The sequence below is a fragment of the Oxyura jamaicensis genome, chromosome 4 (assembly GCF_011077185.1).
Source record: "Oxyura jamaicensis isolate SHBP4307 breed ruddy duck chromosome 4, BPBGC_Ojam_1.0, whole genome shotgun sequence".
In the NCBI taxonomy this organism is placed as follows: Eukaryota; Metazoa; Chordata; class Aves; order Anseriformes; family Anatidae; genus Oxyura; species Oxyura jamaicensis.
Genome location: NC_048896.1, coordinates 63,433,029 through 63,445,326, shown reverse-complemented (window position 1 = coordinate 63,445,326; position 12,298 = coordinate 63,433,029). Strand labels below are relative to the sequence as shown.

Genomic DNA, 12,298 nt, shown 5'->3' with positions numbered 1-12,298 from the left:
AAAATAGTAGGAAAGCCCTGTGGTGTTTTTTATTATTATTATAAATATATTTCGGTAATTATTCTTTCCCTATATCTATGGAAATAGATGTGATCTTTACAAGTAGAAACATAAACTAGGCAGGAGAGATGCAACAGCCTTTTAAGAAAGCCTTCTCTGAACAGGGCAGCAGCAAAGAAAAGTACTGTCAGTCAGAAGTACAGAAATGGCTACATGAGAACCAGAAGACAGGACATTACAGCTTCTTCTTTCCCATGCTGGTTACAGAAGAATCTGGAGAACCCAGAGAACCCAAATCAGGTGCCTAAAGCTAATGCATTCCTCCCCACAAGGGAGGGAAGAGAGAAGAAAACACAATCTGGGCACAGCTATACAAAACCAAACACACAGAAAAAATACCCTATGAATTTCTCCTTGGTGGCATATGCCTTTGCAGTCCCAATGACTTTATAGAAAACTAGATACCGAGTCTTTGTCATATGCTAGTTAGAGTCAGTGCAGAGACTCTCAGATTTGAGATATCTTTTTTTGACAGCATGTCATAGAAAACTCCAGTTTCTGATTCATTTCATCTGTGTTCAGCTCTAATGCTACAACCTGTAATCCATAACTTGTACTTATTCCTTTATGAAAAAATACTCAATATCAAAGGGAAATTTCTTCAGATAGGGAAAACTAAAGGCTTTGCCCTAGAAACATCAATCTACTGAAACAGCATTTCTAAAGGAAACTGCCTCATGCTATAAGTTGCTGCATGGGTATTCAGAGTTTTTCTATAAAGAAACACTATCTCAGAAGAGACAAGATTTATTGGTCAATTTATCACCTAATGAGGAAATGAAAGCTGAGAAATGAGACTTGGGAATGCTGCCACACATACTCATTTAAACTCACACTTGCAATTTGCATTAGTCCAAAACAGAACAAAGAAATTGGAACAAAGTTAAGAATACTTTCTTCATGTATTCCTGGAGTTTCTGTCTTAAAAACCTTTCTTAAAACAAATGACTTGAATATAGAATTAATATAGGTGACTACAATACATAAATCCTGGCTAGAGCATTTTAAATGACTGTAGAAGGTGGACTTCTCTGTGATCAATAGCTAATAAAAAAAATCTCTATTTTATTATCAAAGATAAAAAGAGTAAGAGCCTGGAAGACATACAGACATACACTATGCTCTACACAACATGATGATGGTACTAGCTGAGAATTCCTTTTGATGGTCACTAAAAGAGAAAGGGAAGAAAAGAGTCTGAGTTTCCTAAACACCGTTCCACTGAGGAGGAGGTAACTGGATGTTCTGGACAAACAACAGTCATAAAAAGACAAAGCATGCATTTAAAAACTTTTTTTTCTTTTTTTTTTCAGGGAGACAGAAGTCAGGTCACTATAATCAAGCAGTGTGAAAGAATTATCTTTTCTTCATATTCCATAAGTGTACTGCCCTGGACCACAGCTGCAGTTGGTGGCTGGACTTGTTTCATACACTGGTATAAACATCCTCTCAGTATTCTCTGGTGCAATAAATCACTCCGAGTTTAAGTGGGAGGAACTACAAAATTAATCTCCTGGCCTCTCTTGCAGTCACAGCTCTACTTTCCCTACAACCACATCAGAACCCACCAAGCAGTTGCCATGTATCTATGGGAAGCTCATCTTCCACTTTGGCAAGCACCGTTCCCACCCTACCCTCCCTTCTCTGAAAATGTGGAGGACAACAAACACCAGAAGAGTTCCTCTGTAGCCATCTTCTTCTAGTTACAAAACAGCTTTTGGTGAGGACTCCCTCCCACCCCATGTGGCATCCACTTGTACCGTGACATGGCACCCAGATGGAGCACACGTGCTCCCGCAGCACACACAAGTGAACCTTGCTGGTCCCCTTGTGCTGCACAGGATGATGTACTATTCATCTGAGATGGTATCGCTACAAATGAGCCGCGAGACATAAGAACAGAGCAAAACACAAAACTTTAGGTGCCGTGATCCTTGACTACTTTTGAGAAAAAAAGGGGTGGCTTTGGGAAATTTCTGAAGATGACGTGAAGGGACAGGTTCCCACCCAGAATAACATCCCTTCTTCTTTGTGCTCTCTGGCATCTGTCTTTTGAGCAGTCTAACCCAAGTACTTTAAAACACCAAGCAAAAATTTTTGCATGATTTCAAATCCAGGTACAAATACTAAGTGCTCTAAGGGCTTCTAAAACCTGTTCCACCCTGGCCCCCAGGTTCAGCCCATTGTTAAATTTAGTCTTAGAGCAACAGAAGCTCTAAGGACAACTCTAAGGATATCTATTCTTTAGGACTCTTACTCGGCAGTTAATGAGGTAAATGTATGATCCTTTAATGTGCAATAGAGGTATTTTACAAATTGCAATGAAGCTGAAAGCTCTAACACAGACTGTATTACATTAGAAACCTCACCTGCGTTGCACATACACCAACCTCTTCTCTCTGAGGCAAAGCTGTCACGTAAGCACTCAACAGATAAATACGCAAGTTTACTATATAACCCTCAAAGGTCCCTGTTTAAAAAAGTACATTTAAAATATGCTCTGTACAGCTGTTGTCTTACCATTTGCCTTGTGCTGCACATCTGGCGGAAACTGGTCAGGAACATACCACTGATAGTCTGGCTGCACAGAACAATAAAACATTATTACAGCAATATAGACTTCATAGACACTTCAAACAAAGGAATAGTGGCATGTTAAAAACATAATTGTGCTGTGAGGCTTTTTCTTAGTCATAAAAATGTAGTTTACAAAAATTTTATATTTAGCTTTATGTTTCCACTGATAGAGTCTTTCAGCTTGCTTCCCTTTTTGCAACATGGTTCAAATGCTGAACTGATTTAAAATATTGACGTTAGCCTTTCTAGATCCCCCAAATCAAAACAAACATTACCAGAAACAAATCAGGTTTTAAAAGGGCTTTGTAGTAAGCTACTGCTAAAACAGACCAGAAAATAATACCAAAGTTCACATTTTTAACTGGTTCTATCTTCTGTACTTAGGAAGCCCAGAGAAACCTGGCACACACACCGACCTAACAGGTAAAGCTGTCCCAGTTTCAGTATGGCAAAAAACACAGTTTTTTGCATGATAGAAATATCCTTTGAGTCATGTTCTCTCCCTTCTCCCTTTCCACAGATTAGCATTTGTGTTGCAATTACATTAGCTGTTATCAAATAACTTATTGAAAATATTGTGGGATGGAAAGGTTCCCCATCTTTCTTCTAAGAGAATGTATCGGGAAGGTTATGTCCATGCAGGCATAGTTTTGTCCAGGGAAATCCTTTACGGCAAGCAACAGCAAGGAAGGAAGAAATATTGCAGCATAGTTTATACCATACACTGTGGTAAATAAGTAGCACATTGCCACTAAAGAAACAATTTTAGGACCAGACATTTCAGTTGAAGCTCTATTAAACCATCAATTTGGTTTGAGTACTACATGCAAGCTCATCAAATTCCAGGTAATTACTGTCTCAAATTAGTTAAACTGGGAAAATGATTCTTGTTTTGCAGAAACTGCTTTTGACAAAACCCTGAGTAGTCCCAAGGAGACTCTTACACACTTCAACTTGCAGGGAGGAAATTTCATTGACTTCTAAAGAAGTTCTGCCTAAATGAAGGCAGCAGGATGAAGCTGTAGATACAGAAAACAGATTTAACTTTTATGTATGCTGTCATTTGTAGTTACATAGCAGTAATTGCTATCCTACACTGTTAGAAAAAAGGAACTATCCTATCTTCACTTAAATAATAATGTCCACATGAATTACCAACTAATTCTGTGTTTGTGGGCAAACAAAACACACTTTGATACAAAGTAAGACTGTGCTTTCCTTTATGCAGTTTTTCCACTGATGGCTTAAAATACACTTATTTGCATTGCTCTTCTGAGTTTCTATTGAATTTTCTGTTCTCTGATCCACTCTTCTCTTTCATACGTACACAATGCAAAGCTGAATGAATTTCAGAGACAAGAGATGTTATTTCATGTCAGACTAAACAAAAACGTTTCTACTGACAATGTAAAAGGAACGAAAAGGTGCAAGATACAAAAAAGATTGAAAAAGCGAAAGCACAGACTAGGCACACAGGATTACGTATGTTAACTCAGGACACTCATTAAATTCTAACACCTTTCTTCATTGCTAACAAATTGCTCAGGGAGTTATCAAAAGCTCAGAGCAGCAACACTGCACTCTCACAGGCGAAGAATTTCAAAGAAAACTCAGAATGAAACTGGGAGTTACAAAGCAACCAGTCAAACTGACCCCAGTGCTCCAGTAGGAATGGCAAAGTTGTAAACCCAGTGATCCCTTGCAGAATTAGAAACCCAGATGATGAAAGTTCAGGGAGAAGAGCCAAAATAATCTGGGACAGAGTCCAAATTGCAGTGAAAAACATTCTGTGATACTTCCAACTCTGATAAACAAGCAGATAAGCACACTCATGGACTATAGAAATGACTCGTTTGACCACAGCTTTTCAAATGGATTTCTGCAGTCGGAAAGCCTTATACGTGTCTTGCAGAAACTAAGCTGTAAGTTCACAAATAATAAACATCTTTTGATTGGCAGCAGCTTTATAGGCAGAAATGACATTCACCATTTTTAAATTTATTCTCACTGGTTTTGAACAAGTACAGCCCCTTGTTAGATAACCCACAACATTTCAAAAATGTCATTCTTTGAAGCAGTATTTTTCTTGAAATAGATAACTCATCCTGACATAACCTGCCCTAAGGCAAAGAGTTCCTCTGCATGCCGAGGAAGACAGGACTTTGTTGTGTGCCAGGAAAAAATTAAAATTTCCCACTGTGTTAGCCACGCTCAGATATAACTTCCACTTATGCTCATATTTTTTTTTCCTTCTTCCAACACACAGGCTTGCTTGGGAAAATTGCATTCCTAAAGCATTCAGTCTGAGTGCCTCACCCTCAGTAGAACCTCATTCCTCACATAATCCCATTTCACATCAGAGTACCAGAAGGAAGATACTACTCAGCACAAGCAACACAATCTGGGGCTTTGCCCTTAGAGTTGAACAGCAGCGCTGTACACCCTGCCACTAGCTTGTCAGCGTGTGGGAACATGTACGGGGAACATGCGATTGTGCAGCCTGCCTACAGGGGTGCTGCCTGGTGAGAGGATGGTTGTATTATCTGTGAATACAGAAACCGTAAGTGAAGCACGAAAGTAATTTTCCAATAATAGCCAGAGACAGAAATACTCAGGGTAGGACACGGAAATAAGACATTAGTCAAAAAGCTTTCTTCAGCTGAATAGAGGGAAGAGAACAGAATAATGCCAACTGCAACTAGATACCCAATTGTGTCACTGTCATTTACTTTGTACGCCCAGAACTGGGCTCCAGCTAGAAAAGGCTCTGCATTTACATGTATGTAAATTAATCTAAGAAACCAACAAGAATCCAATCGAACAACTTTATTTTTTTAATTAGAGAATGACCAGAAGCATAATGGAAAACAAATGTATAATCTCTTTTTTTTCTTCTTGTGGTTTTATAGATGAACAGTGTTTGCCAAAATAAATTTAAAATATATAAGAGTATATACTTAAAGTATAACTTATCAACCATGTATTTAAATTGCTGCATTTTTTCCTCTGTGCACAGATTTCAGTGGGTTATGCTTTGATTGAGACATGCCAGCACTCTGCGTGCAGTTCAGTACCAACAACACAGGAAGAACAAAGAAGAAAAGAACAAGCTTATAAAAGAAAATCAGCATCTGGGGGAAGACAAACGTGGAAGAGAGACTGTACAGAGATCAGAAAGGCTCTGCCAAATCTAGGGGTAATTTTAAAACCAGTAAAAAAATCTTGACCTGGCACCAAAACAAGCCAAAAAAAAAAACAATATATTTAGTTACTGATGAGGACAGCAGTGTGATAGCACCACGTTAATTCTTCTGTGGTCACCACACTGTGAGAAAATCAGTGCCCCTGTGAAATGGGAGAAGGTGGTAACCTTACTGAGTGCTGCTGCTGTTCTTGTGCCCTGCGAGACATTGGAGGTACTCGAGGATCTCGATAGTGAAGAACCAACCCACAGTTCCCATAATTAACGCATGGGGAGAGAAAGAGTGGAGGTGGGTAGCTGGGCCTCTCAGACTGTACCGGGAGGTCTTTTGTCTGTCAAAAATTAAGCAAAGCAAGAAAAAAAAAATGCATTACCAACAACCAACAGACAACCAACAGAATATCCACATACAAATTCACTGGTGAAAAGCAACAGGGAAGAAAATCCCATTTGTCAGCATGAGTAACAATGCCTTCAGTTTAGCTTCTTTAGACCGTTCACGATTTAAAAAGTATTTAAAAAATTTGACTTTCATCATGCCAGAGTCTTGACACCTTTTATGTTAGAAAATATCTTTTTTCAATATATGGCAAGCATATTTCTGCATGCTTTCCATATTCAAGAGATTTTCATTACACATTAGTAACATTCAGTAGTTTGAAGCAGAACTACACGTGGACAGGCATTTGCATAACAAGAAAAATAAATATTGGTAAAGGACCAAAGTCTATGGTCTTAAGATTTGGTTGTGCCTTTTCTTAGGCTTTCTGCATCCCAGTAGAATTAATGGGAATTTGCCTAAGGACAAAACAAAGAGGAATGAAAGATGAGTCAGAACTAAATAATTTGATTTAAGAAAATAAACTAATAAATATACTGCATGGCTCCTCTCATATTTAAAGTACTTCATAAGCTTGTTTAATCACATCCCAAAGCAGGAATAGCCAAACAAGATGCTCCCAGGCATAAGCTCCCAGTCCACCAACCACTCAGCAGCGGCTGCCTGTGTGTGTACTAGTGCCACAGAAATTCCCTGTGATAAAGGCTACATGAAAAAGGAGGAATTGCAGGGGCAAATACTGTGGAACATCTGATGCACTGCAAATTCACACCCTACTGGTCTCTCTCATCCATCCATAGCCACAAATAACTCATGGAATGGATTTGGGCCAGCAGCTGAAGCTGAACACACACACAGGATAGTTTATAAAGCCTGGTGCTGAGCCTGCATGTATAAGTGAGCCTCAGGTACAGCTCCACTAGCTTCCATCTCCTGTGTCAACTAGAATACACCAGCAAGTCCCAGCATCTGTCCTGCAGATGATAGCTAGTTATGTATGGCATCAGTCCTCTGGCAAGGGTTCAAGATCTCTATGTTGCGAGAGTAAGTGCTCTCCTTCCTCCTTCCCAAGAGGGTAAGAGGAGGAAGAAAGGAGGTGCTCATTCTCCCAACATAAAGATCTTGAACCTTTCAGCCCATCCTGCCATGTATCTAATGCCACTGGCTTCCGTGACAAGCACAGGGAAAGACCGGGAGCATCAGAAATGGAGATAGTTCCTCACTGCTCCCGAGGGCCAGCATTTCATTTACATCCAACAAGTCACAGGTAAATAGAAACATACCTGCTGCTGTAGCTGCTTTTCTAGTTTTTCCTTTCCCTTCACACAGGTCTTAATCTGAAAATAAATGAAATATTCACCCTGATAAATCAAATCCTTTAAAATTGCATCCAAAGCTTCCTGTCACTGCAATGCAGGGGCGTAACACACGGAGATTGTACCACCTGTAGGGCACGCAGCCTGCATGCACTGCAGATAAATTGTTGCTCCTGGTCCAGAGAGGCTGGGGAGGAGTGGGAGAGGCCTGTTAGCCCCATTTATAGTCCCTCTGCTCACTGTCACTGCTGTGAGAGGTTCTCACAGCATCCACTGACTGACCAGTCAGGGCCATACAAGACGTTTAGGTTTCTATGGTCTCTAGATGAAGTAAATATATATAGATGTCTTGGAGTGCAAAGACATCTACACACGTGTCCTACACACACACACCTTATTGAACCACCCAGGAGTGGGCTAGTGGGTAGGGGAAAGATAACTAAAAATTATTGCATGCAAAGTAACAGATTTGTCTGAGGTATTTCTGCATGCCTGGGATGCCCTGAATGGCAAATCACAGCATTCACTCTGGCACCGCTATTTTGTTTGTTTGTTTTTTTACACCTGCATGAAATGCTTCCAAGCACCTACAAAAGCACAGGATAACCTCAGGCCCAACCGCAGCAGTGGCCTAGCATCAGTCAAGATGCCCAGCCTGTGCTCCTCTACATCTGAAGCTGGTGGCAGTGAGGAACACTGGACAGCACCTTGCCTCTGACTCTATTGCAAGATCTGACTAGTATTGATGAAGGGCTTGGCTGAAAATAAGGCAATACCACAGTTTCTGTTTCAAAACAAAGTTGGGGAGAACTATAAATCATCACAGAACATTTTGGTAATCCGCCATTCTTTTAAGACAAGACAGGAAACCTCAAAATTTCATAATTTTTAAAGGGAGTTGAGAAAGCTCAAAATTTTGCATGCCATGACTTTGCTTTGGCTTCCTGAATGTCTGTGAACAGAATACTGACACTACTCTGAAGAGATAAAAAGGATGTTGCAACAAGAAATTATTCCAGAGGCTGCTCAGCTAATTTGGATGGAGACTTTTTTTTTCCTCGGTGATATTAATATTGCTCTGTAATTCCATAGCAGAGGTCAGGATTCATTACAGACGCTTTTTATTTCAAAAGCTGGTTTGATGTTACAACTCTCATATCAAGTGCCAGTGAAACAATCAAGAGTCCTCTGGATTTGTTTTTGATTCCCCCCCTCCATTTTAAGATATGTTTGAAAAGTTCTTGCAATAAACACTCCCTTCATCTACTTAATTTGGAAGTTGTCTCTAATCATTTCTCATCTTCTTACTGCATTACTTCAGAATGATTTCATCCCAGGTGGTGACCTCACATAAAATCCAATGTCAATTAATGGAAGCCAGAAAGCCTTGGATTGTGTGGAGAGTGAGAAAATAAAAATAAAATACACATGTGCTGGCAATAGTGACTTTCTTTTGACTCATACCTGAGAGTTTAGTTTATTCAGTTGAGACTGTAATCTCTCGTTAATCTTCTGCAATGCTTCTTTCTCCTCATTAAGTCTTTCTCTGTCAGATCGCTCCTTTCTGAAGTCTTCTTCATATATTTGTACCTGCAATCATTATGACTATGTGAATTTCAGCAGAGCCACAACAGAAATTTTAATCCACTTTGTTGTGTAGTTGCTTTTTAAACAATGCCCAAGCAGTGGGATGCATTCCAAAAGGATCCCTCTTTACAATTCTGCAACCAAAAGATTTTCCCTCATTTTTTTTTTTATTTTTTTTTAATGAACAATACAAAATTACAATTCCACAGCGGCACATCAATTGAAACAGTCCACAGCTTCACCGTTTGTAGACAGTCATAATTAAAAGCCTTACTGGTGAATATCCATTTTAATGATTGTAAATAAGATACAAAATACTAAAGACGTGGATCTTTTTAAGGGATAAACAGTAGTAGGGCAAACATTTTATGATATTTTTTTTCCAGATTTCTTTTCAATTACAAACATCTTTCACTCCCCCTGGTATCTCAGATGCAAGCAGTTAGCATTCTGGTGGAGACCAGAGGTGCTCACACAGCACAAAAAAAATGACTTCTATCACACTGTCTGACAGATGATTATCATTTTATCCAACCTAACGATGAGCAACTGTGATCAAAGAACATCCTGCCTTTTTCATAGCCCACTGAATACCACATGACAAGCTTAGCCTTGAGCCTACCTTGTTTTATGCCTTTGCAGTTGCCTGCAGATTTACCTTTTCTGCTCCTCTAACTCTCTAACACGAGTGTGGCTCAAAGGATTAAGTTGTGCAGAGTAAGAGATAGCATTTAGAGCCACAACCATGTATTTATGACCATAAGACTTGAACTAGTCAGGACAGTCAAGGAGTTTACACCTTGGTTGAAACACTCTGGAAAGAAACCCATAGTTCTTCAGCTAATGGGCAGGCACCCACCTTGTATGAAGCTGAAGGTTGGTGGCACTTTCACGGACAGAGAAGGTTGGATTAGATGGTCTTAGAGGTCTTTTCCAACCTGAATAGTTCTATTATTCTATAGCAGCAAAAGCACAGTGGAGTGGGAACTATCATCAGAGCTTTCAGGAGTCCTTTCAGTTGGTCACTAAAGCCTTCTAACAGTCTACTTTCAAAGAATTTGGTTGCTGTGCCTCATGCTCTGCCCCTAGTATAGATCCAGTTTTCTTTTTTGCTGGCAGCAGTATTATGACTGCACAGAAGTAAAGAAATGTTGATACCTCAGGGAATGAAAAAAAAAAAAAAAAGTCAACGCAGGGCTCTATAAATTTTGACGACCTGCCTGTTGCACCTAATTTTTGCAAGTTTTTTTTGGATCTGACGGTCCCCCACTAGATATAACCCCATTCCTGAACAAGCGTGTAAAAATGAACAAAGGCTTTCTGTGTGGCCGCGTGGAGTCTCAGCTCACAGCCTGTGCCTGAAGGAGGCACGAGCACTACTGACCCTCCAAAATAGAGGCAAAGCTGTTGTTTGTAGACGTGTAGCTCTCTTGGACCCCTGTCCATCTACATGCACCTCTTCTTAGTGTTTCCTCATTTCTTCTCTCCTACCTCACTCTCTGCTGTCTCACCTCCCTACCACTCCCCAGCTGTACAATTTATTGAAGCTGTAAGGGAGCAAACTTTGCCACAGTTTTGGCATATATTCTCTTGTCCTGAGAAACAGGGGGACATCTCCCAAGGAATGAATACCTTTAACTGTTCTGTAGTAGCCAGGGATGGCCTGGTGACAGACAAGCTCTGGTGAGGCTCTGTCACATTGTGTGTCCCAGGGATCCAGGGATCCCTCCTCCATACAGTTAGAGCCCTTCTGCTCCGTTTCATGCAGAAGGAAGTTTGGACTCACTGCACTGATTTTTACAACTAGAAAAATACAATCATAAAACAGTTGTCCCATGAGAATTCTGAAGGAAATAAAAAAAAAAAAAAAAAAAAAAAAGGTTTACTCTATTTTATTGTGTAGAATGAAATAACTCATTACTGTACAATCAAGTGCAGCATTTTATTCTCCAGCATGTGGCAAGCATTACATTAGAGAGCAAAATCTGGCTCTGCTGTCAAACGTGACAGAAACAAGTATTTTATTCTCATTGAATAAAATTCCCATTCTGATCACATCCATTTGTGTGTCAATAATGTTAGCCCTAACACTGTCCAGGATGACAGATCAAAATTTTTAGATTATCTGAGAAGTCTCATGCTTTTAAACAGATTCTTTCATATGTAGAGTGCACAAAGCACTTGAATTGCTCAAAATGAAGATTAAAAAAAAATACAATTCTCTGTAGTGATTGGTATGCAGGCTATAGATGCAAATGTCTCACCCCACGCTTTGAACTACAATCCCAACACTCTAATTTTCCAAGACCAGCATTCTCTAGATAATTCATTAAACTTTCAGCTTCTACGATATAAGGAACAGAAGACACAAGGAACAAATTCATCAGTAACTCATGAAGTTTGGCATTCTCTCTGGAGGAAATTCAGTCCCTAGCAGGGAGCTGGCAGGACGCCTCCAAAAATCTCAAGAACCATTCTGCAGCTTGAAATCCTACACAAGAGCTTGCTCCAGTCTTTCGCAAGGACTGAATTTCACTTTATGGACACTGCTGTGATGACAGCATCTTAGGAAACACCAATTTGAATGGACTACAACTCTTCCGTTCAAAAGTACTATACAGCAAGTCAGCCAGGCACTGTTCTTGGGAGAGAAGGCAAGATCGTATGGCATGAAATAAAAGGCAGGCTTGCTTCCAGCCATTCTCACCTGCTGGCGGAGAACTTCAAGTTGGGTTCTCATGTCCTCAAGGCTGTTCTTGTCAACCCCCTCTGAAGGAGTCCCAGGAACAGATTGGTGCTTCTTTTGCAATACATCCTTAAGGGCCTGCAACATAAAACATCAGAGTTACCATACTGAGATCCACCACATCAGAAAGATTTACTTTACGTCATAATAAAATTTTCTCTTTAAGTAGAGTCACAGACTTTTTTCATGCATTTGCAGTTGCTTCAATTATATACGGTGAATATTATGAATAACATGTATGTATGCCTAAGTCCAAATTTTCAAAATGCCCACACTAGATCCATGAATTTGAGATGGTGTAGTTTAGAAGACTGTGCTTTTACTTAAAATATAACCAACAACTAGTTGTGGAAATCACAGCTGCAAATCTCATTCAGAAATGCCATTTTCCCTGTGCAAATCAGAATTTGAGAAAACCAAGACTGGTGTCAAAAAAAAAAAAAAAAAAAAAAAAAAAAAAAAAAAAAAAA

The 12,298-nt window shown here is 39.7% G+C and overlaps 1 protein-coding gene across 8 annotated transcripts in view; it reads right to left on the bottom strand.

Moving 5' to 3' along the window:
- Positions 1–12,298, bottom strand: part of TNIP3 (TNFAIP3 interacting protein 3) — a 71,434-nt gene that overhangs the window by 6,172 nt on the left and 52,964 nt on the right. For all 8 annotated transcript variants that reach the window (XM_035326222.1, XM_035326226.1, XM_035326221.1 and 5 more), the window contains 5 exons: positions 11,790–11,906; positions 8,960–9,085; positions 7,463–7,516; positions 6,013–6,171; positions 2,581–2,641 (listed from right to left, as the gene is read on the bottom strand). In XM_035326222.1, coding sequence (XP_035182113.1) covers positions 2,581–2,641; positions 6,013–6,171; positions 7,463–7,516; positions 8,960–9,085; positions 11,790–11,906 — 517 coding nt within the window. The remainder of the gene's footprint in view (positions 1–2,580; positions 2,642–6,012; positions 6,172–7,462; positions 7,517–8,959; positions 9,086–11,789; positions 11,907–12,298) is intronic.